Below are 26,434 nucleotides of genomic sequence, written 5' to 3'. Positions count from 1 at the left end.
TAATTCTATTTTTAGTTTTTTTAAGGAACCTCCATATTGTTCTCCATAGTGGCTGTATCAATTTACATTCCCACCAACAGTGCAATAGGGTTCCCTTTTCTCCACACCCTCTCCAGCATTTGTTGTTTGTAGATTTTCTGATGATGTCCATTCTAACTGGTGTGAGGTGATACCTCATTGTAGTTTTGATTTGCATTTCTCTAATAATTAGTGATGTTGAGCATCTTTTCATGTGCTTCTTGGCCATCTGTATGTCTTCTTTGGAGAAATGTCTATTTAGGTCTTCTGCCCATTTTTGGATTGGGTTGTTTGTTTCTTTAATATTGAGCTGCATGAGGTGTTTATATATTTTGGAGATTAATCCTTTGTCCGTTGATTCGTTTGCAAATATTTTCTCCCAATCTGAGGGTTGTCTTTTCATCTTGTTTATGGTTTCCTTTGCTGTGCAAAAGCTTTTAAGTTTCATTAGGTCCCATTTGTTTATTTATTTTTTTTCTTTTAAGGCTGAATTGGGTGATTGGGATTGACATGTATACACTGATGTGTATAAAATTGATGACTGATTAAAAAAAATACAAAAAAAAAAAATGAATGAATGAACTCTCCAGTGCAGTGTGCTAAGTGCAAACAGAGTTAAATCTAAGTGACGGTGAGGTGGCCAAAGGAAGGCATGTCCAGGAAGGCTTGGGTGAGGTTAGGGAAGACTTTGTAGGTCAGAAAATGCCTGAGCCTGATCTACAAAGATAGGTAGAGTTCCTTACATCAGGGCAGGGGGCTGGCCGAGAGGAGAGGGGGACCACTGCAGAGAGCTGGAGGAGGCTGGGTAAAGGCTGAGGGGCATGAAGCCAGCTGGTGTGCCTAGGAAATGGTAATGGTTCATATGTGCTGGCCTCTTGGACACAGCTGGGGAGAGGAAGTGGATAAGGGCAAAGAGATGTGTGCATGTGTTTGCAGGGTGACAGGGCAAGGGGACAAGGTCATCAAAGTCCCTGTATATAACTCCAAGAAGGTTACTCTCAAGTAGTCAGGAGCTCTTGAAGGGGCTTTCACGTCAAGTCAACCAGGGGTTGGGTTCCGGTTCACTTGTCAGCTGGGTGGTCATGAATAAGTTACTTCAATCACCCCCATTCCTCCCTCTCAGAGCTACTGTGAGGACGGAACACGCAAAGCACCCCCTCCAGCACCTGGTGCATGACAGATGCTCAATAAATGCTAGTGTTCCTTTTCTTGTCACCTGGTTGATTTTTACACTTAATTTACTGGAGGAAGAAAAAATCCAGTAAATTAAAAACTCTGTGTATATCATTTTACAATCCCAGAGTTCAACCAGTGTTTCAAAGCTGGGGGAACTGGGTCATGTGTTACTTCCAAACATTCACGAGGGTAAATGTGGCTTCAATTTCCTCTCATCCCTATTTATTTCATCATGATCTGAAGATGTGGGATGCAGGCTTGCTGCTGAAGCATGTATTTCATACTTGTCACTTTGGGATTTCGGGGAGGTCCACATATAGAGCTTGACAATATTGCCGAATCCTTTTAAAATTCATATAGCTCCAGGCTAAAGATACACAGAGGGATTTTAGAACAGAAATCACAGAGGCAGGCGTATTTGTCTGTAATGAACGACTTGTCTTCTTAAGGAACTCCCTAAGCCAGACGTATTTCTTCCTAAGAACAAATTAGTCAAGAGCGGCTGATGATTAGAATCACGCCACAAAGAGACAGGAGGGCTGACATTTGAAGAGGGAAACAATTCCCAATATAATGCTTTGTTTAGCAGCTTTCAAATTAGACACAAAGCAAGTTAATTTACTTTGTCAGTGTGTAGAATAGAAAGGACAGCAGCTTTGAAGTCAACCAAGCCACGTTCTAATTAATAGTTATTAGTGATACAACCTGCAAGTTGCTAGTTCTATGACCCTGGGCCATCCCTGGGCCTCCCCAAGCCTAGGGTGTTGTTGGTTTTTTTTTTTTTTTTTTTTTGCTATTTTACTGATAAAGCATAGGAACTCAAAACTTAAAGACTGTTATGAAGCTGAATGAAATAATGTAGCTTTATAATGGATTAAAAACTATGCCATGCTTGATAAATGTAAAGCTTTTTGGTAACTATAAATTTCCTATAATCATTCAAGATTAAAAATATTAGAATTATTTTATATCATGAATTGTTTTACATGGAATTTATATAAACTGAGATAAACTATAACTCACCCTACTCTGTTAAAGGCATGCTGGGACATCAATAGCTCACCATTCTGCAGCTTATTTCTGATTCTCAACATGAGTATTAAAGAAGGATCTGTTGCACATGACAGTGATTTGACTTCTTAATAATTATTTTAAGCCACCAAGTCACATGAGAGCAATAAAAGTTGCATTTTTAAACTTTAACTTATTCTTCTGATGGTTAGACACCATTAGCGACATAAATGGGGACTAGGTGCAAAGTGAATTACTAGCTTTGTGGAAACTTCAAAGTGATCATCTGTAAAGAGAGACAAAACCAATCGGGACATTTACAAACTGCTGTCATAAAATCCAGCCAGACATTTCATTATCGAGGAATGAGTAATGCCAGTTCTGCAACCTGTTCCAGAGGCAACAGACACAAATCACCTAAGATGTAGATTTGACAATCTCACATCCATTAATATCAATGGAAATTATTCAGAAAAACTAAGCATGTGCCGCAACTAAGAAGTCCACGTGCTGCAACTAAAAAAAAAAATCCCGCATGCTGCAACTAGGACCTGGCACAGCCTAAATAAATAAATAAATAAAAATAAAAACTATTTTAAAAAATCAATCAAGACTACAGATTGGAACTTTGACCTTTCTTTCCTCAGGGTCTGCACGTTTCCAATTCATATCCTCTGTTTTACTGATAATCTGGGAGGTCTCGTATTCAACAGAGGCTCTCTGGGCAGATCCGATACTGCAGATGGGACTATGTTTCTTCTCATTCTGTTAAAAAAAAATTTCCTGGCAAAATCATGAGCAGATAAAAGTCTGGTTTATCAGAGTTCACTAGGACTCTTTAACAGATTGCCATAATCTTATGTAAGTGCATGTCATTATTAAGAAATCTACAAATCCCCTTCTTCAGAGCTGGGGGCAAGAGATGGAGAGATGTACTCCAGAGGTGGCTTTGGGGTTATTTCTCAGTCTGCCTGGTAATCCAGGCACTACATTCCTACCCATTTCAGTAAATACTAGATGTCCCTTTTTCTGATTTGATGTTACCACGTAAAAGAAGGATAGTGAGAGTGATTCGATTAAAATGAAAATGGACCCTGAATGTGACTAGTGAGCTTTCTCGATAATGGTGACAAGCAGAGAGTGCAGGATGAAAGTGTGGAGGACAGGGGATGGGGGTGGTGTGAGTTAGAGCTCTTCTGGTTATAAAGACGCAGACACTTAAACTCAACACAGACATTCCCATTGCTCGGCTCAAGAGCTAAGCAGGAATGACTTGGTAACCACTGAAACAGGCAGCAGAGCGCAGCGGGCCCCAGAGGCAGCTCAGACTGAGTCCTCGGGACTCAGTTTCTTTCTCTCCACTTCCAGGCTACACTTTCTCAGACTCTATGTGGTGGCTAGAAGCCTTTAGCCACCCAGACTCTACTTCCTGTTGGATCCAGCCCAGCAGTAAAAGGGCAGAAGGGCCTTCTTCCGGGAATTCACAGGGCAAGTCTATTGGTTTCATGGGTTCTGACTTGACCGCATTCCAACCCTTGAACCAACCAGAGTGGCCATGGAAGTGTGACCCCTTGGATCAGCCTTGAACCACCAGCCCAACTCTGGGAGCAAAGAAGGACATACACTGAGAGCGGAAGGGGAAGTGGCTCTGGGTGCAATTTCCAAAAGAGGGTGCATGGCTCTAGGTGGCAAAAATGACAGCGACTCACTGTGGGGTGGAGGTGGGGAGACTGGTTAAGTCCTGATGAGACAGACACAAAGCTGGTGGAAGGAGAGGCACCAGAAGAGTAAGAAAGAGGCCGACACCCTGTGCCAGGCCAGGGAAAGGGAATAATGGGATTCCCTACAATGGTGTCTTGTCTGCCAGTGCTACTGTCACCATGTCACCTTGAGCTCTGGGTCCCAGCTTCTCATCTGTACAGAGAAGGGAGTAAGAGCAGGTCGGTGGTTCTTTATCGGGATATGCATCAGAATTACCTGGAAAGCTGTTTTCAAATGACAGAGGCCCCAGAATCAGTGCTGCTGCCCACCTCCAGGGAGAGCCATTGGGAAGAACTCTGAGGTCATCATCAGGGCAAGCCCTGCAGTCTCCAAAGGTGGACGGCAGTCCCAGGCGACAGAATCATTTACCTCCCACAGTCAAAGGTGCTAAAAGTGGCATAATAATTCCTCCCAAACACCTCCCTGGAGACGTACAGACATAACGTTTAAAAGGTGTGCTTTCTGTCCATCAAACGTCTGCCTAGAGCAGCAGTTCTCCAAGTGTGGTCCAACGTTTGGGGGACCCCAAGATCCTCTCAGAGAGTCCATAATGTCAAAACTATTTTTATCAATTGCCTTTTCCAGCTAATTGACATTGCAAGTAACCTTTAAGAAACTACCATTTGTTAAGTTTTGTTCTATTATTAAAAGAAAAAAAAAGTAAAAAAATTCAAATTTACCTAAAAAGGCTATAAAAACATTCTTCCTTTTCCCAATGACTTATCTGTTTGAGGCCAGAGCTTCTCCCTACACTTCAAAGGAAATAATATATCACCACAGATTGAATACAGAAGCAGGAGTGAGAATCCAGATGTTGTCTATTAAGCCAGACACTTAAGAGATTTACAAAATGTAAAACAATGCCAATATTCTAATTTTTTTTTTGTTTTGGAGAATGGGGTTATTTTTCACAAAAATATGTTATTTACACAAACACATAATGACTTTATTACTGTTATGTTTAAAAGAATTAAATGTTTTCTCAGTTTTACTTTCTAATGCAGTAAATATCAGTAGATATAACTCACATAAACAAAAGCTCTTTGGGATCCCCAGGAATTTGAAAGAGTATAAAAGGGCCCTGAGGCCAAAAAGTTTGTGTGACCCAGGACCAGAATTTCAGTGAATCAGATCATTGGGACCATTTTTATACCTAAGCGCCCCAAGCTGGAGGAACTGCCCACCTGCTTACGCAAAGAATGAGCCCGAACCACAAAACAGACACCCCCTAGCCACTGCATAGCCTGATCTATGCTATAAAACCTGAGGAAATGGGGACGATTCAGTGGGTTCATTGCCGAAAATTTGTTCTTGCTCATTACTCCCACATTTGTTAAGTGTGGTCCTTTGAGATTGCAGTCAGCATGTAACTCTTCTTTCAGCCAGTAGATGGCACTGCATGCATAGAAAATACTTCAGCAAGGGGTGCATCGCGCTGTTTTCCAGAGATTTTTGATGGGGATGAATGAGGAAGGTTTGTTTGGACCATCTTATTCTGACACACACTGAATGTATTAGGATAACTTTCCTTTTTGTTCCTGTAAAGCTCTAACCTTGAGACCACTGATAGTGAGGTACTGGTAAAAAAGAGAAGCTTTCTGATAAAGATAAATCTAGTGTACAGAACAACCTAACTCATTTTTAGTTATTCCTCCATAGCAGGGGTTCTCAGCTTTAGCTGCATATCAGAATCACCCAGAGAATATAAACACCAGATGCTCTGCCCTTATCCTAAGTAGTTAAATCTGTTTTCTGGGGTATGGCCCAGGCACTGGTATTTTTGAAAACTCCCCAGTGGGCAGGTAAGGTTGAGAATCCTAGTCCTATAAACTTAGTCATTAAGAAAACCACCCACTAGCCCCTAAAGAAGAGATACTGACTTTTTCTTGTCTCTTCATTAAATTCTCTTAATCCTACTACATTTAATTTTCCCCATCATTTAAATTTTAGCCAATAATCTGGGGAAAGGACCCAGGAAAAAAGGAGCAAAGCAAACCTTTGAACCAACTCAGGTAACCAGAACCACCAGAGTTTACTCTCTTAAGAATGTTTACATGGAGAACTTTCTGTGTGGAGGTAAAGGTAAGAAAGAATGCCAGTGCCTAAATTAGGACATAAAAGAGTCTCAGAAATATAAGAGGCATTACAGAAAGAGGGACAGGAGTCCTTAAAAGAAAATGCTCCCAAGTATCTGACAACCTTTACTTCCCCATCTGACCTTTCATCTAACCAGGGGCTGAGAACTTTAGAATCACCTGGGGAACCTTAAAAACAGAGATGCTTGAGCTTCACCAGTAAAGGCTTTGATTTAGTAAGTCAGGAGGGGTTAACATGTGTCTTTTTTTAAAAAGCTCCTAGGGTGATTCTAACCCGAAGCCGGTTTGAGAACCACTGACCAAGCCAAGTCAGCTCTTTTCCAGACTGCATGATAAATCCCACACCCTTAGAGGATTCTGATTTAAAATAACTCTCGGTAAAACCTGGTTTCATGAGCAAATGTAATCTAAGTTCAAATCCATTCTCACAGCATTATATCGCATTCCATTTTATGACACCGTGTGTGTGAGCAGGAAGACGGATGATCAGTCATTACTGTGCCTGTCACTTCTACTAGCTAAATTATGCTCATCTTCATTCATCCTTTCTCCTGAGAAAAGACTGGTTATGTCAGTTACATATTATTTCCAAGAGACCTCCTGCGGAACAAATCTACAGGTTCTCCAGACCCTGTAATATGACTGTATCTTTTTCGGCCCCTGGATGCTTTCTATGTGAACAATGCAGGCTCTTTCTTTGGCAAATGGATGCAGCATCTCTGCTCGGGGAAGGGCAACGGGCGACACCATGCTTGAATTAACTGTCCTTAATGAAGTTACAAAGCCCCTCCACCCTCCAGGACCAAGACCCCTTCCATAATGGCACAGTGGTGGAGCCCACCCACAAAAAGGGCTACCTCGTCATCTTGCATTAATGCCAATCGTGGCTTCTGAACCTGGTGATTGAACGTTCTATAGGAATTAGAACAAGGCTAACACACTTTTATTCTATTCATTCCTTGCATTGGTTATTCTCTGCCACATCCCCCCCCCCCATTCATTCCCTCCTCACCTATGGTGGGGAGACTGACTCCTATGGACGGTAACCCTGGCTCCTTTGTCCTCTGGCTGCTGGTTGGATTTGTCCAATGGGAGATACAGGCAAGAGATCAAAGGGTGGCAGGAGAGAGAAGCTGAGATATTTCTTCCCCTGCCCCTTCCCGCTTGAGGGGCACAGCACCCAAGGGTTGCACCCTTGCTTGACTGTGAGGGACTCTCTCTATGAGAGTCCCCTCCTGTGGGAGTTCCCTTTTTATGTGAGCTCCCTACCTACAGAAGCCCTTCTCCTGCAGTCTCCCCCTTCTGTGACAGCCCCCTCCTGTGGGAGTCTCCCCTCCAGCTCTCATAAGACCCCAGAAACCCAGTGCCTTCCCATAGTCCCTTCAGCACTGGGGAGGTAACAGTTCTCGCCATTGCCAGCCCCTGGGAAAGATCCCTTGTGAATCAAATTCTCTTCAAAATCCCAGTGAATGTGTCTTCTATTTCTTACTGGGTCCTGACTGCTGGGACACCTTTAAGACTAACTGCAACCTGAATTCATTTTTCACTTTTCAATCATTCACACAGGAGTCCTGTACATATAACTTGTGCTCCTCAAAGATCTTAACTTTAAGAGAACTTCTAAGTGGCAGGTTGCTTTAAATCATTTTTTTCTATCCAAGCCTCTGTGACCTCTAGATGTCTCTGAAATACTCCAGACAAATGAGCTGGGTGCCTTAGTCTCCTGCTGTGTAAAACAAAGGGGATGCACAAGATGGTCTCCACGACCCTCCTCCTCCAGGCTCTAGCTTCTTAGGATGCCACAGCAGGTCAGAGTTTAGCCCAGGGGTGGAAGGAGCCGCACTGAGAGAAGATGGTGGGAGATACTGATGCACCATCTTGGTGTATTCGAGATACGCTGTTCCTTAGGGTGAGTGTGAGCCAATCTGTTCCATTTTGAAAATTATCCATCTGTTCATTCAACAGTGTTTACTCTGCTGAGTCCTTCATGGGTTGGGCTTTAGAGTTGAGATGTAAACCAAGGAGTGACCTGGGCCTCCAACTGGTCAACTTCTAGAGGAAGAGAGGAGCGTCTAAACCAGGGGTTCTCAAACTTGGGCGTGCACCTGAGCCACCTGGAGGCTTGGTCACACAGTGGCTGGCAGGTGCCGCCCCCAGAGGTCCTGACCCAGTAGTGCTGGGGTGGGGGCCGAGCAGGTGAATTTCTAATCAGTCCCTTGGGGAATGTGATGCTGCCAGTCACTGAGGGAGACACTGAGAACCACTGATTTCAATAATTACCTAAGACACAGCATGTTAAATTATATTAAAGATTATGTGCAAAACATTAGGCTAAAAAAAACTGATACAAATGAACTTATTTACAAAACAGAAACAGATTCACAAACATAGAAAACAAACTTATGGTTACCAAAGGGGAAAGGGGGAGGGGTAACTTAGGAGTTTGGGATTAATAGACACACACTATTTTATATAAAATGGGTAAACAACAAGGAACTACTATATGGCACAGGGAACTATAGTCAATATCTTGTAATAACCTATAATGGAAAAGAATCTGAAAAAGAATATATATATTTGAATCACTTTGCGGTACACCTGAAGCTAACACAACATTGTAAATCAACTATACTTCAATAAAAAGTTTTTTGTTTTGAAAGTGGTGAGATGAGATCAATCCTTTAGAGTTGGTGAGGGAGGGTGGGTCCCAGCAGGTTTTATTAGGGAGGCTGTGCTTGTCTCTAAAGGGTGAACAGAAAGCTGAAGATAACAGGAGAGGGAAGGCATGTCAGACGGGGCACAGGAACATCTGTAGACCACAGGCCGGCGAGGGAGGCCAGCCTCTGGAGACAGGCTGGGAAAGGCGGGGCCGGACTGCAGTGGGCATTGTCTGGCCCACCATCGACCCCGGGCATTGCTGTGGCTCTCACCTTCCGGCAGCCCGACAGCATCTGTCCTCACCGTGATCTCTCACTCCCTGCCCTTGGGAACCCACCTGGTTCTCTGCAGGCACGGCCTGGTGCTTGAGGGACTTAACAGCTCACAAGCACCCCTCAGCCAACAGAGGTCAGGGGGTGGTGGGCAAATACCACCCCCCTTTCAGTTCCTCCCAGGAGCAGTTCTACATGGCTCCTTGGAAGGTGCCCAACTCAATAATCTGCATTTCTACTGGCTTCTCTCCTTGTCTGTTTCACTCTCCCTCCTGCTCCCTGGCTGCCTTCCCAAATTACCAATGCACCAAGCCCTTGCCTCAGGCTCTGCTTCCAGAGGAGCCTGGGCTTAGATGGGCTGCAAATGTCCTGCTGAGGAATCTGAACTTTGTCCTGTAGACAAAGCAAATCAGATGGTTTCCAAGATGGAAACAACAGCAAGAGCAACACTCTGATGAGTGAAAAGTCACCAAGGGGCACCAGCCATTGGGGGCCATCATGGGACTGGTGGGGAGAACCACTCAGGATGAGCTGAATCCACTGCTGAGGCTTCTGCCAGTAAGCGAGGCCTGGAGATTTGTGCCCTGGGGTGGGGCGTGGGGGCACTTTCTCTTGCTCCAGGAGTATGGAGAAAAATGTAACATGGGTATTAGACAAAGATATCTTGCAGGCCAGCTGATCCTTATGGTGGAAACAGTGAAATAAAAGACGAAAGGTTCACCCTGGACGTAAAGAAAATAATTATTTCTAAAGGAAAACAAATGGTGGGGTGGAGGCTGGAGATCATTCCTCTCTGAAACACTCATCTATACAGGAGGACAGAGCCCTTCACTCCAGAAAAGGTCTCTCTCCTGGTTTCACAGCAAGACAACCAGAAACGAAAAAGGCTTCCTCGCTGCTGTAGGAAAGCAAGAGGAATCTGGGAGCTGGCCTGGGGCGGCTTGAGAAAGGAGGGTGGGGTGGAGTGGGGTGGAAGGGCATGAAAAATGGGGGGAGGGCTGGAAAGAACCCCAGGGGAGCACTGCTGAGGGGTCTATAGGTGGGCAGGGGTCAAGATCAGGGAGGGAGCAACAGTCACCCCATTTCCAGGGACAGTCACGCCGCACTCTTTATTTGCTGATTTAGTTCTGTGCTATAATTACCATCTTCTAGCCCCCAACCTTCAGCAAAAGGCTTCTAAATACAGACTCTTTGCTAACAATCCAAAGGAGAACTGAAAGAAAAAAAAGAGCTATCAGGATGGGGAAGGAGGCCAGTGAGAAGGGATGGGAAAACAGTCTGGGTCCGGAGGGTTGGAACTGTATATGTGTGTGTGTGATACACTGAGTAGAGAAGATGTTTTACTGAGGGTTTGCTTTAACATATGTGAATTTAGGACATGATGAATTTTGTTTTCTTGTTTAATTTTCTGAATGGGATCCTGCATTTATCATGGTTCAAAATTCAAAGAGTATGAAATAGCAGCAGGAGTCTCCTTCCCTCCCTTACATCTTAGACACCCCCTTCCCCTCCACACTGGCAACCCTGATACTAGCTCTTGCATCCTTCAAGGGATGTTTTATGATTTTGCAAGAAAAAAATGTGCAAAATCTGTTTTTCTGGTTTACACAAATGAAACCATACTACCCATACTATAGTATATTTGGTTTTGCATTTGCTAACTCTGGGTAATCTTTTCAAACTGGTCCACATGAGAGCATCCTCATTCTTTTCTGTGGTTGCATGATATTCCGGTACATCGGTGTACCATAACTCATCTAAGCAATTCCCCAGTTGATGGGCATTTAGATTGTTTTCTGATGTTTGCTATTATAAAAAACAGTGAAATGAATAATGGTAAACTATAATATATTCTTAAATGTGCTTGTATTGTATCAAGAGTACAGATGATTTTTCTCCAGTAAAGCATAAATGCAATTTAATTCAGCAAGCCAAATTTACTTAATAAATATGTGCTATTGAAAATATTGTTGTTACATATATTTGATTCAGTTGTGTATCGTTTACAAGACAGTTTAGTTATTAGAGCTATTAATAGCAGTGTATTTTCAAAAACACATCACGTAAATATTAAGTGATTCTTACCATCAATTGACTTAGGATGGTCAAAAGCAAGGGTGTTTGCTTAAGGCAATAAGGGCAATAAGAACAGAATGAGGTCCAGCTGCTCCATAGATTTAAGAAGCTTTGAACTTGGAGTTAGGAAGTGTGGGTTTGATTCCTCATCCTGCCATTGTGACTTTTTCAATAAAGTGGGGATAACGATTCCTGCCCTATGTACCTGGCAAAGTCGTTCTGAGGATAAAATGGGAAACTATTTCACATGCGTGAATTCTGTTTACGAACTGCAAATGTCTGAACCAATGTTAAATCCTGTTGTTATTCTTACATTGCTTACAGCACCAGTTTTGGAGGTCAGTAGACCTCCATCTATGGAATAAATTCTGAAATAAGTTTCATAAAAGAAATGACACTGGGCATGATCATTTTAATTAAATACATGAAACGGTGGCCCTTATAGATCATAATGTTTTAAAAATCAATTAAAGAATCAGAAAGGAAACAGATCCCTATTGGCTAACAACCACAACATTTTTTTTTGCACCCTCCCCTCTCCCCACCTCATCTGCAGTTATTAAAATCAAGTTCACTGCTAACCATCTTGACAGGAGGTAAATCTGGAAACCGCTCAAATCCGATGGGGTAGGTAATACCTTTTTGCCAATTTACACTGTTAATATCCTTGGATTTACAGGTAACATAGTCTCTCTGGATTCATTAGGAAATGATCAATAAAATAAACGGGCGGACGGAGTTTAAGCACTCTGGAAAATGAAATGCTGGGCTGTCTGGATTTGAGAAGTATTAGGAAACCTACCCATTTCACTCATTAAAACCTTCAAGACGTGCCATTACCGAAGCAGACAGGTGCCGCGGACATTCTCAGTCAATCCATTCAAGTTTCTGCTACCTCTTTTCTAGTCACTGTCTCCATGGCAGCAGTCCGCTGACCTGCCCTTAAGGGAAATGGAATTTCTGGCAAGACTGAGACTTGGTAATTCCACTTGTCAATACAGGTCAGAGAGAAACAGATGGAGGTGTACCAAGTTACTTCACAAACCCAGTAACAAAGTGAGTGACCCCTGGCAAATGACCAGACCCAGTATTCGGAGTGTCCTCCAGGAAAGCCAAACACTGCATCATTAGCATCCAAGAAACCCGCACCGCCAGCACCTGTCCATCAAACCTTTCACTGAGTTTGGACTTCCTCCTTCAACGTTTTTATTTACCTTTTCCTAAAAAGGTAAAAGTGTACTAGGTGGCTCAATCAAAGTGATTATTAATCTGATTATTAATTTCCTCCAAAATTTAATTTTAATAAATAAATACAAAATGATCTACAAGAAAGGACATATTTTGTCCTGTAAATTTCCTTATGGGACTATCATCTAGAAATATCAGTTTGCAGTGACCCAACTTCCCTTGTGGGGGAGGGCAGAAATCGGTGAATGTCAATTCCAACACCCAGGATCTAAACTCTCATCCCAACTACACAAGAGTCACTTCCTACTCACCTCTTTTCCTGGAAATGTTCTAGTGTGTTGCCTGCAGTTGTAACAGATTGCCTTTTTGGTGGCATCACTCCCCAATTCAGAAATATAAACACCACTTCAGAGATTTATTTTACAATTCATCCTCTGATTTGTCATGGCTAGGAAGGTCAGCTTCCAGATTTTCTATTCTAAATTACTTTTGAACCGATTTGGCAAACAGAGTAAGGAACGGCTTTCGCCTAGACGGGAACAAACTCTGAAAGTTGGGACCCAAGTTCTCTCTCTCTCTTTTGTTGAAATGTAAACAATCAGAAACCCCACCATTTCCCAAATCAATTATTTGCAAAAGAATAAACAGGTGCTTTGGAGACTCTGGAGTTATAAAAAGAAAATGGCAAATGATATTTTTCATGAGCCAGCTGCCCAACTGACATGATTCTGAGGAAGGTTCTCCTAGGCTCTAAAGCTTAATTAGCAAATCAATTAAGATCATCCCCTGTCTGCCAACAGGACCGCCTGCCATCCTCTGCTCTCCTCCTCATTTCAGTGCTTTCTGGTGCATCCCCGTCGCCAAAGCCGAAGTCCAATCAGTCAACCTGAGGTTCCTTTGCTTTCTGCTAACACTGGACAACAGGGGGACGAAGGGGGCCATTCCAGTTTAATTAAGGATTCATAACCACCAGAAGGAACAGTGCTCGCCCTGCTTATTTATATCTGCCCCAGTCCAAGCCCGCCTTAGAAGCTGGGCTCAGCACAGACTCAGTGGGGGCTGACTGGCGTGGCTGGCTGTCACTTTCTTTCAGTGGAAAACAGATAGGACCAGGCAAAGCAGATGGTTCCTAAAGAGGCACATCCAAAAAATCTGCTAGCAAACTGTGGTGGTGTCTTTCAAATAAACAGCAGCTTACTGGAGAGGAAAATCAGATCTTCCTCGCCACATCCTGCCATGATGCAACCACCTTGAACATCACCCACTTAGGAGCTTCTAATCCTCGGCGAGGCATAATAACTCCTCCTTTGGGGCAAAGGATAGCCTGTCTTTCCAAGCCTCTCAGAGATAGCCATCATCACCGCTAATGCTCCCATCTCTGTCAGTAAAATCTGTTATCTAGGTAAAACCACCTTCAAGCGACGGCTGACCTGTGGATCACGCATGGTCACCCAGTCCTAAGGGAAGGAAATGCAAATACCATGTATTTGGCCAGCTGGGTGGAACTAGAGATGGAGCCAGTAACACCTCAAATGGCAATTAAAAAGCAAGTGACTAGTTTCATCATAAAACATTAATGGGATTTTTTTTCCTTTCAAACTCCAAATAAACTCACAGATAATTATCTGTGGAAGTCCTGGCTCTGACTGCACGAGTTGGGGCAAATGATCGAACATTTCTGGACCTCACTGTCCTCATCTGTAAAACGAGGGGGTTGAACTGAAAAATGTCCAAGGTCCCTTTTAGCATGAAAATTCTAAAGGTCTTTCGGTGGAGCTGGGGTGGTCTCCTATAACATATTGGCAAATCACATATAGAATTAATCGTCCGGTTTTTGAGCATAGATGAAAAACAGAGAGACTGTTTTTGTCCCTCGCGTAGCTTACCTTTTCAACCGCTGTGTGTTCTTCATTTGTGACGTTGGCTTTTCTTGATTCGTTTTTAGACCTGCTTAGCCTCCTGGATACTTTTTCTCTGAGTAAAGTGGCATATCCAATGTGTTCATAGATGGGATTTGTTGTCATTTTGGAAATGTATTCAGAAGCTTTTGTTTCTATGTACAGCGTTATCAAGCCATCTGTGACCAGATCGTGAATCGATTCAAACCTCTTCTCACCCACAAAGTGTTTTCCATCATAGAAGAGCCTGTAGTTTAAGGTCTGGTTTCCAAACCTGCCCATGAGGAAGGAGAAATCACAGTAGTGTTAGAAATCAGGCCAGTGAGTGGCAGGCCAGGCAATGGCAGCTAAAACTTCCCGAGCGTATACTGAATGCCAGGCACTGGGCTAAGCCCTTGGACATGACTTTCCCCATTAAGTTATCATGGAGACCCGTTGAGACAGGTGCAATTATTATCCCTGTTTGACTGCTGAGGAAACTGAGTCTTGAAAAGATGGGGTACCTGATCGAGGCTATATCCCTGGAAAGAGGCAAAGGTGGGTTTAACCCCAGCCAGTCATATGGCATCATCTGGTCCTAGAAATCCCTAAGGCCATTGGGTCATGATCATTCTCATTCGTAAAAGTCAGGGAGTACTGCCTGATTTACAGATATCTTACCTAAATTTCTTAATGGGAACTAGCCACGCCCCTCCACCCCCTCCTTGTACCAGGCAATTACCTCTGCAAGGCAAGCTATCACCACTGGCCTGATGTGCTTTTATTATTACATCTTTAACCACTATCAGTAAAGCACCCCATGCCTCCCACCCCAGTTGGTCCAGCAGAAGGGAAACAGGGGAGCCGTGTGGAGCTCCCTGCTGGAACGCCAGAGCCAGCATTCCAATGACCTAGTCATTACGGTGCTCTCCCTTTAGTGCTGATTGTTCCCTCTTGGCCTTGGTCCTGTATCTCACAGCCCCTGCTTGACTCCCCACTGGGACTGTCAGCTCCTGCTGCTGGGGTGCTGGGAAGCTGGGAAAATACTTTGCATCTCTAGAGCGCTTGCTACTCTTGAAGTGCTTCCTCATAATGACATCACTGAAGATATGCCATCCCCAGTTGCAACTTGGAAAGCATCTAGCTTTCCACAATCACAACATCGAGATGGTGGGTTGAACACACCTTTGTGGGCTGACCTGGGAAGTGTTTCTTTCTTTCCTTTTTTTTAATACATTTATTTATTTATTTTCTTATGGTTGCGTTGGGTCTTCGTTGCTGCACGTGGGCTTTGCCAAGTTGCGGTGAGAGGGGGCTACTCTTCGTTGCGTGCACGGGCTCTAGGTGCACGGGCTTCAGTAGTTGTGGCACGCGGGTTCAGTAGTTGTGGCTTGCGGGCTCTAGAGCATGGTGTCCCCTGCATTGGCAGGCAGACTCCCAATCACTGTGCCACCAGGGAAGGCCCTGGGAAGTGTTTCATTGATACCATTTCTTCCATGGAGAAAGAGCTTCCCAATTCCAAAGAGTTCACGAATGAACTTTTGGAAAACAATCCAATTCTGAAATTGAAAACCTTCACCAGACCCTACAGGATTGCCAGGAGGATCAAAGGACATAAAATATTTGATCCAGGTTAGGAAGGTGCAGTAAATGCAATGCCTTTTGGGTGCTGTGATTTTTATTTTATTTTTTTTTAACATCTTTATTGGAGTATAATTGCTTTACAATGATGTGTTAGTTTCTGCTTTATAACAAAGTGAATCAGCTATACATATACATATATCCCCGTATCTCCTCCCTCTTGAGTCTCCCTCCCACCCTCCCTATCCCACCCCTCTAGGTGGTCACAAAGCACAGGGCTGATCTCCCTGTGCTATGTGGCTGCTTCCCACTAGCTATCTATTTTACATTTGGTAGTGTATATATGTCCATGCCACTCTCTCACTTCGTCCCAGCTTACCCTTCCCCCTCCCTGTGTCCTCAAGTCCATTCTCTATGTCAGCATCTTTATTCCTGTCCTGCCCCTAGGTTTTTCAGAACCATTTTTTTTTTTTTTTAGATTCTATATGTATGTGTTAGCATACGGTGTTTGTTTTTCTCTTTCTGACTTACTTCACTCTGTATGACAGACTCTAGGTCCATCCACCTCACTACAAATAACTCAATTTTGTTTCTGTTTATGACTGAGTAATATTCCATTGTATATATGTGCCACGTCTTCTTTACCCATTCATCTGTCAGTGGACACTTAGGTTGCTTTCATATCCTGGCTATTGTAAATAGTGCTGCAATGAACATTGTGGTACATGACTCTTTTTGAATTATGGTTTTCTCAGGGTATATGCCCAGTAGTGGGATTGCTGGGTCGTATGGTAGTTCTACTTTTTAGTTTTTTAAGGAACCTCCATACTGTTCTCCATAGTGGCTGTATCAATTTACATTCCCACCAACAGTGCAAGAGGGTTCCCTTTTCTCCACACCCTCTCCAGCATTTATTGTTTGTAGATGTTTTGATGATGGCCATTCTGACTGGTGTGAGGTGATACCTCATTGTAGTTTTGATTTACATTTATCTAATGATTAGTGACGTTGAACATCGTTTCATGTGTTTGTTGGCAATCTATATATCTTCTTTGGAGAAATGTCTATTTTGGTCTTCTGCCCATTTTTGGATTGGGTTGTTTGTTTTTTTGATATTGAGCTTCATGAGCTGCTTGTAAATTTTGGAGATTAATCCTTTGTCAGTTGCTTCATTTGCAAATATTTTCTCCCATTCTGAGGGTTGTCTTTTCATCTTGTTTATGTTTTCCTTTGCTATGCAAAAGCTTTTAAGTTTCATTAGGTCCCATTTGTTTATTTTTGTTTTTATTTCCATTTCTGTAGGAAGTGGGTCAAGAAGGATCTTGCTGTGATTTATGTCATAGAGTGTTCTGCCTATGTTTTCTTCTAAGAGTTTTATAGTGTCTGGCCTTACATTTAGGTCTTTAATCCATTTTGAGTTTATTTTTGTGTATGGTGTTAGGGAGTGTTCTAATTTACAAATGCTAAAGGAACTTCTCTAGGCAGGAAACACAAGAGAAGGAAAAGACCTACAATAACAAACCCAAAACAATTAAGAAAACAGTAATAGGAGCATACATATCGATAACTACCTAAAATGTAAACGGATTAAATGCTCCAACCAAAAGACATAGACTAGCTGAATGGATACGAAAACAAGACCCGTATATATGCTGTCTACAGAGACCCACTTCAGACCTAGGGACACATACAGACTGAAAGTGAGGGGATGGAAAAAGATATTCCATGCAAATGGAAATCAAAAGAAAGCTGGAGTAGCAATTCTCATATCAGACAAAATAGACTTTAAAATAAAGACTAGGGCTTCCCTGCTGGTGCAGTGGTTAAAAATCTGCCTGCCAATGCAGGGGACACGGGTTCGAGCCCTGGTCCAGGAAGACCCCACGTGCCGCAGAGCAACTAAGCCCGTACACCACAACTACTAAGTCTGCGCTTTAGAGCCCGCGAGCCACAAGTAGTGAGCCCTCGTGCCACAACTACTGAAGCCTGCATGCCTAGAGCCCATGCTCTGCAACAAGAGAAGCCACCGCAATGAGAAGCCTGCACACTGCAACGAAGAGTAGCCCCCGCTCGCCACAACTAGAGAAAGCCCGTGTGCAGCAACGAAGACCCAACGCAGCCAAAAATAAATTTTAAAAAATAATAATATTTTTAAAAATATTTAAATTTTTAAAATAATTTTTAAAAATTATTTAAAAATAATAATAAAAATAAAATAAAATAAAGACTATTACAAGAGACAAAGAAGGACACTACATAATGATCAAGGGATCAATCCAAGAAGAAGATATAACAATTATAAATATTTATGCACTCAACTTAGGAGCACCTCAATGCATAAGGCAAATGCTAACAGCCATAAAAGGGGAAATCGACAGTACACAATCATAGTACGGGACTTTAACACCCCACTTTCACCAATGGACAGATCATCCAAAATGAAAATAAATAAGGAAACACAAGCTTTAAATGATACATAAACAAGATGGACTTAATTGATATTTATAGGATATTCCATCCAAAAACAACAGAATACACTTTCTTCTCAAGTGCTCATGGAACATTCTCCAGGATAGATCATATATTGGGTCACAAATCAAGCCTTGGTAAATTTAAGAAAATTGAAATTGTATCAAGTATCTTTTCTGACCACAACGCTGAGAGTAGATATCAATTACAGGAAGAAATCTGTAAAAAATACAAACACATGGAGGCTAAACAATACACTACTAAATAACCAAGAGATCACTGAAGAAATCAAAGAGGAAATAAAAAAATACCTAGAAACAAACGACAATGAAAACACGACAACCCAAAACCTATGGGATGCAGCAAAAGCAGTTCTAAGAGGGATACAATCCTACCTCAAGAAACAAGAAACATCTCAAATAAACAACCCAACCTTACACCTAAAGCAATTAGAGAAAGAAGAACAAAAAAACACCAAAGTTAGCAGAAGGAAAGAAATCATAAAGATCAGATCAGAAATAAATGAAAAAGAAATGAAGGAAACAATAGCACAGATCAATAAAACTAAAAGCGGGTTCTTTGAGAAGATAAACAAAACTGATAAACCATTAGCCAGACTCATCAAGAAAAACAGGCAGCAGACTCAAATCAATAGAATTAGAAATGAAAAAGGAGAAGTAACAACTGACACTGCAGAAATACAAAGGATCATGAGGAATTACTACAAGCAACTCTATGTCAATAAAATGGACAACCTGGAAGAGATGGACAAATTCTTAGAAAAGCACAACCTTCCGAGACTGAACCAGGAAGCAACAGAAAATGTAAACAGACCAATCACAAGCAGGGAAATTGTGATTTTTAATACTGTGATTTTGTGGTAAAGTGCTCTGATGGCTCGCTGGCACAGAGCGTCATGACTGCCCCTGGGAGCTCAGTGGGTCAGCGTGATCTCTGAGAGAATCCCCTGGTTAAAGTGCACGGCTGTGCAGGCACACACGCACAACGTGAGGTGAAGACTTGCCGAGGGCGGAGGGAGGCAGAGGTGTGTCTCAATCAGCAGGCTTGATGCTTCAGAAGGAAGCAGCCCTAGAGCACCAGCTTTGCAGATGATTCTCCAAAGAATGCTGTGTATGCATAAACAGAGCCTCAGAGCCCATCAACTGATAACAGGAAATGTATAAGCCTCTGAGATGCTGCTGGCTGCTTTGTAAATGAAGTGAAAATAAAAAATAATTAGGGGGGAATGGGCAGCAATTGATTTAATGGGTACAGAATGTTTGGGATGTTGAAAAAGTTCTGGAAATGGATAGTGGAGATGGTTGCAGGACACAGAATATATTTAATGGCACTGAATTGTACACTTAAAAATGGTTAAAGTGGTACATTTACATTGTATGTTATGTATATTTTACTGCAATAAAAAACTGGGAAAAAAATAAGTCAAGTCTCCTGTAAAGCAGTTGCAACAGTGGATGAAATCAGGCTCACCTTAGTGCTAACGTGTAGCACCCTGGCTGGCGCTGGCTTTCTCTAAGAATGTAGGCGCCCTCCACGCCTCCGAGAAGCTCATCTGCCTGCTCTCGGGAGATGATCCCGTGAAACCTGAGGAGAGACAAGACCATCTTTGTTCTGAACAGACCACATACCAATATGGCCCGCAAAGAGCTGCCTAAAAAAGATGGTGGGTCCACCTGGAATCTACAGCTCCCCGTTTAAATGAAGAGGGGCGTGACTACTGCATACTTCCAGATGGGCTTGCACCCGGCTCTCAGCATGCACCCAAACACAAACAGATAATAAGCACGCAAGCAGGCAAGGCAACAGGAAGAACACCAGTCCACCCGGCTTTCTGCTGTTGTCTTTGATCATAAGCTGAAAATTAAAGTCGTAACCAAAAGCCAGGTTATGGCTCCTCTTTCATCCATGGAGAAAAGCAAAAGAGCATTTACCAATTTGGCACTCTGCTCACTAGGTATCATCCTGATTGCAAATGAGCACGTACTGATTATCACCCTGCTTACTTCAGTGTGGGGTGTTGTTCATTTTAGAGGCTCATTCTCTGGAAAGAATAGCCAGAAGTAATGAACAGTCTTCCATTCCTCTAAATTTTGAGAGCAATCACTTAGGGATGTGTTTGGAAAATGTACCTATTTTTCTTTTTTAAAGATAATGTTTATTTTTTCCCCTGCAATTTAAAAAGTAATACACATGCATGTAGAAAATTCGGTAGGATGGCAAGCTTGGCCAATAACTGCTTTGTTCTGGAGGGGATGTCTGGGACCTAGAGAGCGGACAGCGATGCCAGGGGAGAGCAGAACAGGACAGGAGTTAGGGACACACAACCAGCCAGCTCTCTCTGCTGCCCTAAAGCAAAGACAGCGGCTCACCCCTGTTATCAAGAGATTTGAGCAATCTGTGTTTCAGAGGAAGGTGGGAGCTGGGTTGTGGCGGAGTGAGGCCAGGGCCAAGGGGTCCCGGGCTCCTGGGAGAGGGAACACCACCCTCTTTCTAGGATTACCCAATCTTAGGGAATTGGGGGGAATAAATTAGAGAAGAAGTTTTCTGGACAGAGAATCCCCTTTTACCTTCCTGGAAGGGAGAGGGGAGGAAGGGAAGCTGGCTACACAAGAAGTGCTGTTGTTTTTTTCCGCAGGAATGCAAAGATTCTCAGAGGACACATGTACCAGGATAACATTTTGGAAAAAAATAAACCTATCACAATACTTACGTCCTAATTCCCTTCTATTCTTTACAACTAGACATTACAAGCTGAAGCTTTAGTCCTAGGGAAGTGAGGTCAAACACTCTGGCCTGAGTTCTCAGATCAACTCTCAAAAGCCTAGGGCAGTGATAGCTTGGGAAAAAGGGGGTGTTCTGGCTTCTCAAATTTTGGTTTTAAATCTTGAGAGCCAATGTATGGAGGTCTTGGAGCATCGCTTTTCCGGGGTGAGGATGAATGTGCTGTGTGACATAAGAGCAACCCTCCTGTCCAAAAGGAGACCGGTGTCCCCAGTTCTTTTGGGAGGGAGATTGGGAGAAATTTGGCCAGAACCCATGTTCAGTGGGTCTAAGCTGGGAGGTGGAGAAGACTCCTGTGCAGCAAGAGCTGGGGCTGGAGAAGGCTGGACATGGTTTGGGCAGAGACCTGAGGGGAGCCCTGCAGATCCCAGGCCATCGAGAGAGAGAGAGAGAGACAGAGACAGAGACAGAGACAGAGACAGAGAGAGGTGGGAGGGACATGGAGAGGATAGAAGGGCAGAGGGCATTGGAAAGTTTCCCACATCAGTAAGGACAAAAGCTGGTGCCACAAGAGGTTTGAGACTGGGATGTCCAGGACACAACCTGACAGGGCAGCGCAGGGGGTGACCACAGCAGGAAGAGGCGCACGCAGAGAAGGGCACAGAAACCTGACACCCCTGAGCCAGGTCACTCTCTCGGGGGAGAAGGGCAAAAAAAAAAAAAAAAAAATGGGAGAAGGAATATCCCAAATAGGCAGTTAACCTGAAAGCAGCTTTGTTTGAACTCCCTTGAATGGACGTGTTTCAGGGATGGCCAGCAGCAGACGTCAGGTGTCAAGAACTAAGTTAAATTCAATTGTTCAAAAGAAGAAAATGACAATCTTGTGCATCTGAAGACCCAGTGTGTGGCTCATCAGCCCCTTTAGGCATGGATTTAAAAAGTACCCATCATGTATATATCTATGATCCCAACTTTTCAAAAAAAAAAAAAGAGCCTGCACAAAGACTGGGAAGAAAGAGATGAAGGGAAAAAAGTTAACAATGCTTCTCTTTCATGGTGGGGCTATGGTGTTTTCCACCTTGTAGATTCCTATATGCTCTAATTTTCCCAAATTAATTGGGTATTAATTGACTAACTTTTTAAGAACAAAAGTAATACCTACCCACAGTGGGAAAATTCAAAATTCGAAAGTTAAAAGGCACGAAAGAAATAAAAATATAAACAGTAGAGAAATAAAAATTCCCTTTCTCTAATGGTATCTATTGAACACACTTTCTTGTGATTCTTTCTAGCAAAAAAATATGCATATGTTTCCTGAATAGAGCATGTCTTACTTTTTGAATGGAACAACAACAAAAACTTTCATTTTTAAAAAAGAAAGGGAAACACAGAATATGAAGTTTTTAAGCTAACTCCCCTCTAATACGAAATGTTCCTTTTTTATGGTTAAGAAAATGTTTCTTTGGTCTCGTTTCACTCTATGGTTTATGTGGAAGGGGGAGAGGTTGGACTATGAGAACCAGAAGGTTATTCAACAAAACTTTTATGCAAAAAAGGGAAAGACACAATAAATAGAGTTTCTTTTGGAATTCATGTACAAAAATGTTCTTTTTGAGAAGTATATAATAGGTTTTCATTTTCCCTTTTTTAAAAAATTATTATTTTTTAAAAAATTTTATTTATTTATTTATTTTTGGCTGTGTTGGGTCTTCGTTTCTGTGCGAGGGCTTTCTCTAGTTGTGGCAAGTGGGGGCCACTCTTCATCGCGGTGCACGGGCCTCTCACCATCGTGGCCTCTCTTGTTGCGCAGCACAGGCTCCAGATGCGCAGGCTCAGTAGTTGTGGCTCATGGGCCCAGTTGCTCCGCGGCATGTGGGATCCTCCCAGACCAGGGCTCGAACCCGTGTCCCCTGCATTGGCAGGCAGATTCTCAACCACTGTGCCACCAGGGAAGCCCCATTTTCTCTTTTTAAAATTAATTCTCTTTTCTTTTGCTCTATGAGCAAAATCCAAATCAGTATACTGAAGAAAAATAAGTCCTATTACAACCAGGTTAGAGGTTAGGGACATGGGGGTGGAAGAGAGAGGAGGCCAGTGATGCAGGCAGGTATCCCAGAGCCCCCAGCTGAATTCCCAAGGCCCGGTGGGAAGGTTCAGAAACGCAGCCGTGGCAATTAGGAAGTGGCTGCTGAACTGGGACAAATAAGAGGGTCATTAATCATGGAAGTGAAGCTCTGATGGGTAAGGGAATAGAGGAAGAAGGTTTTGGATTGGCTGGGAGAGCTTTGGGAGCTGAAAGAGACTTTAACCTTATAATGCCTCCAGGTGGGACATGGGAAGAACTCGAACTGTGCATCTGACTGACATCTCCCCCGCTCCGCCCTCCGCCCTTTGCTGTCTGGGTGGCTCTGCCTGCTGTGAGCTGTGTACCATGCCACAGCCCGAGACTGCCAGCTATTTTTATGGTAATGCGTATTCACTTTGCAGTAGGTTTCTGAGAAAGTAAAACAAGAGATGAAATTAAGAGGAAAATGGGGGGCACTTCCCTGGCGGTCCAGTGGTTAAGACTTCGCCTTCCAATGCACGGGGTGCGGGTCTGATCCCTGGTTGGGGAGCTAAGATCCCACATGCCTTGTGGCCAAAAAACCAAAATATAAAACAGAAGCAATATTGTAACAAATTCAATAAAGACTAAAAATGGTCCACATTCAAAAAAAAAAGAAAATCTTAAAAAAAAAAAAAGAGGAAAATGGGAGAAATCATAATTATGGTATTAAGGCAATTTGGCTAATAGATCCATGTCAAGAGAAATCATCATTTTGGTTTTAGGAGACTGCAAGGAAATGGGACGACTTTCCTGAGTGTTGTGTTTACTGAGGTAGATGAAAGTAAGGAATTCAGCCTCAGTTTACATTCTTCGACACCCTAGCTGTTTATATAGTATTGAAGTAGAAAGTGAAATGAAATACTAAGAGAGCCACAGTTATGGAAAATACCACCTTACGCCTTACGTTTCAAATACTTGCCAGGCACTCAGTGGCTGCTTTTGTGAGCAGGAGATAGTCTCCCTCCCACATTCATGAAGCCAAGCACCTGAATATTATAAGAAAATTCAGTACAAAGGGATCTGATTGCATTTATCCTTATTATTAAACTCTTGCACAATGGACATTTGATGAAGACTATATATTGGAAAAATTTTAATATTTAATATTTAAATGACATAGGAAGTGACTACTTATTACATTATTAAAACAATGAATAGCATAATACGTACTCTCTTCCATAATATTTTGGTCTGTTTTCCACCTATATTGAAAAGAAGAAAAGTGTTAATAATGCATTTGAATTCAAATCAGATAGATAAAAATACTATTCAAATAAACAGAGCTAGAGTCCTGGGAATAATTTTATTCCAGTTTTTATTCCCCAAATCAGAGATCCAAGACACTGGAGTTAAGCAACACATTCCACTCTCTTGAGTAAAAATGGCCTAGAATTGCCATATTTCTCTAATCATTAGGCTCAGTCCCCACCCAAACTCAATCACCCAATAAAAAAATTTTTGAAGGAAACACAGTGGGGCTTATTTTAATATTAAGGAATTTATAAAAGTATTACAAGGCTTCATCCTGAAGGATAGAACAAATACTTTTAGCATGAATAAAACACAAATATTTATTTCAATCTTCACCTAATTGTTTCATTATGTATTTATAATAAAAATGGGGAGTGCACCCGGATTAAAAAATAAGTTTAATTTGGTCTCTTTCCCAATAAAATCAATATCCTAACATTCTTATTTTTTTTCATCCAATGGTGAATGGGCTAAAATTCACTTGACACCAGAGGTACAAGCTTTGGAGGATAAGATTTATGAGTTGATTGAAAAGCATAAACATTCCAGAAAAGATTTTTCAATCACATCTTGAGCCTTGGGGTTATCACACTGGATGTCTGCCACATATATGTGATAATCTACTTTCCTATGAACTTTGTTTTCTTACATTCAAGGTGTTGGAGTTGGTAAGAAATTAACATGAATTCTCATGTTCAGCTTTTATTCTTCTAGTCTGATTCCAGGGACTCCAGGAACACGTGGAGCTACATGAAGTTACGGATTTCATTGATGGTTATAACAGCAAGATCATGTTTGTTTACTAGAGTAGAATATGAGCTGGGCAGCTATTTCATTTACAGTCATTTCTGTCTACAGTCAAATGGACAGTTTTCTCAGCAGGTCACCATGGTGGGATTTCAAGGCAGTTTCCCTGCCTATCTTTACTCTCCAAAGGATGCAGGGGACCTGAGTCGGCAGTAGGGATGTATGGACTAGAGGAAAAGGTTCAAAAGGGGGAGCCGGGTCTCTCTGGACCATCTTGACAAGTCTGCCTTGGACAAGCCTAGCTGGCATAAAACTAATCGTCTAGATACTTCTAAATATGTGTTCACTCTTCCGTGCGTTTTACACCTGAAGAGCACTGAACCAAGAGAGGGCATTCATCACTCTTAATCTTTAAGGTTTGAAGCCTGTTGGGTGTCATTTATGAAGGAAGATCTAAATAATATGATTAATCGAAGCACAAAGTGTGTAAAAAGGCACCTTGTTATCTGATTACTCTACATGCTGGAAAGCTTTTGAATGTGAGTTGAACATTTTGTCATTTACATTGTTCTATTGGCTTTCACAGTTCTTTCTTACTCTCAGGATACTGTAGATATGTGGCTGCAACACCAACATGCCATAGAAGAAATTTAGAATTTTAGAAAAGCTGATGGAAGTAGGTAATATATAATATGCAAAATATCTCTCCTTTCTTTGAGAGTCAATGTTCCACATTTTGAAATGACTCCTTATTTATCAAGACAATTTTTTTTCCATCTTTTTGGCTGAGCCACAACACAGATTTGCAAATCTAGGTGTAGCTACCAACCCCATTCCCTTCCTCCATCCTCTTATCTTTCCAAAAGAGAAGGGTAATTTTTTTTTTTTTTTTAATATGTGAAAGACAAGTTTATTTGCCTCCAAAGGACTCAGGTAATTTAGAGAAATTTAAAATACAGTTAGTTGGTAGGGGGAATCATCCCTAATCAGCAGCTGCCGAATAATCAAGCCTAACTACCCAGTTGGGCCTCAGAACACTGTTAACCTGTCTTTCCGTAAGAAAGAAATGACTACAGTTTTAATTATAATTTGGGGTTATCCATGTAGTCTGACCTTCTCCCTCACAACCCTTATTCCACGGAATATTGACTCTACCAGTTGAAAAGGAAAATATTTCCTTGAGATTAATAAAAAAACAAAAGGGTGGTAGACTATAATAAGAGAAGGGTAATTAATCTAATTTCCCAGATGGACAGCACGGTAGATGGAGCTTACTACTAACTCCTGGCGTGCAGGGAAGTAGTTAATTTAATTGACTCTTAAGAAGACAACAAATTGCTTTCAGTTCATCCATCACTCATAAAAATATATGGTACACTTATGTTCAGAGCTCTGTGCTCAGCC

General features: G+C 42.2%; 1 protein-coding gene across 1 annotated transcript in view; it reads right to left on the bottom strand.

The window, feature by feature from the left end:
* Positions 1 to 26,434, bottom strand: part of CHN2 (chimerin 2) — a 324,377-nt gene that overhangs the window by 101,618 nt on the left and 196,325 nt on the right. The window contains exons 4-6 of the mRNA XM_082471987.1: positions 24,203 to 24,234; positions 19,675 to 19,788; positions 14,143 to 14,428 (exon numbers count right to left, since the gene is read on the bottom strand). Coding sequence (XP_082328113.1) covers positions 14,143 to 14,428; positions 19,675 to 19,788; positions 24,203 to 24,234 — 432 coding nt within the window. The remainder of the gene's footprint in view (positions 1 to 14,142; positions 14,429 to 19,674; positions 19,789 to 24,202; positions 24,235 to 26,434) is intronic.

The sequence above is a fragment of the Balaenoptera physalus genome (genome assembly GCF_965194825.1).
Source record: "Balaenoptera physalus genome assembly, chromosome: 8".
Lineage (NCBI taxonomy): Eukaryota > Metazoa > Chordata > Mammalia > Artiodactyla > Balaenopteridae > Balaenoptera > Balaenoptera physalus.
Note: the sequence above shows the minus strand (reverse complement) of the source record. Positions and strands in the feature narration are given on the sequence as shown.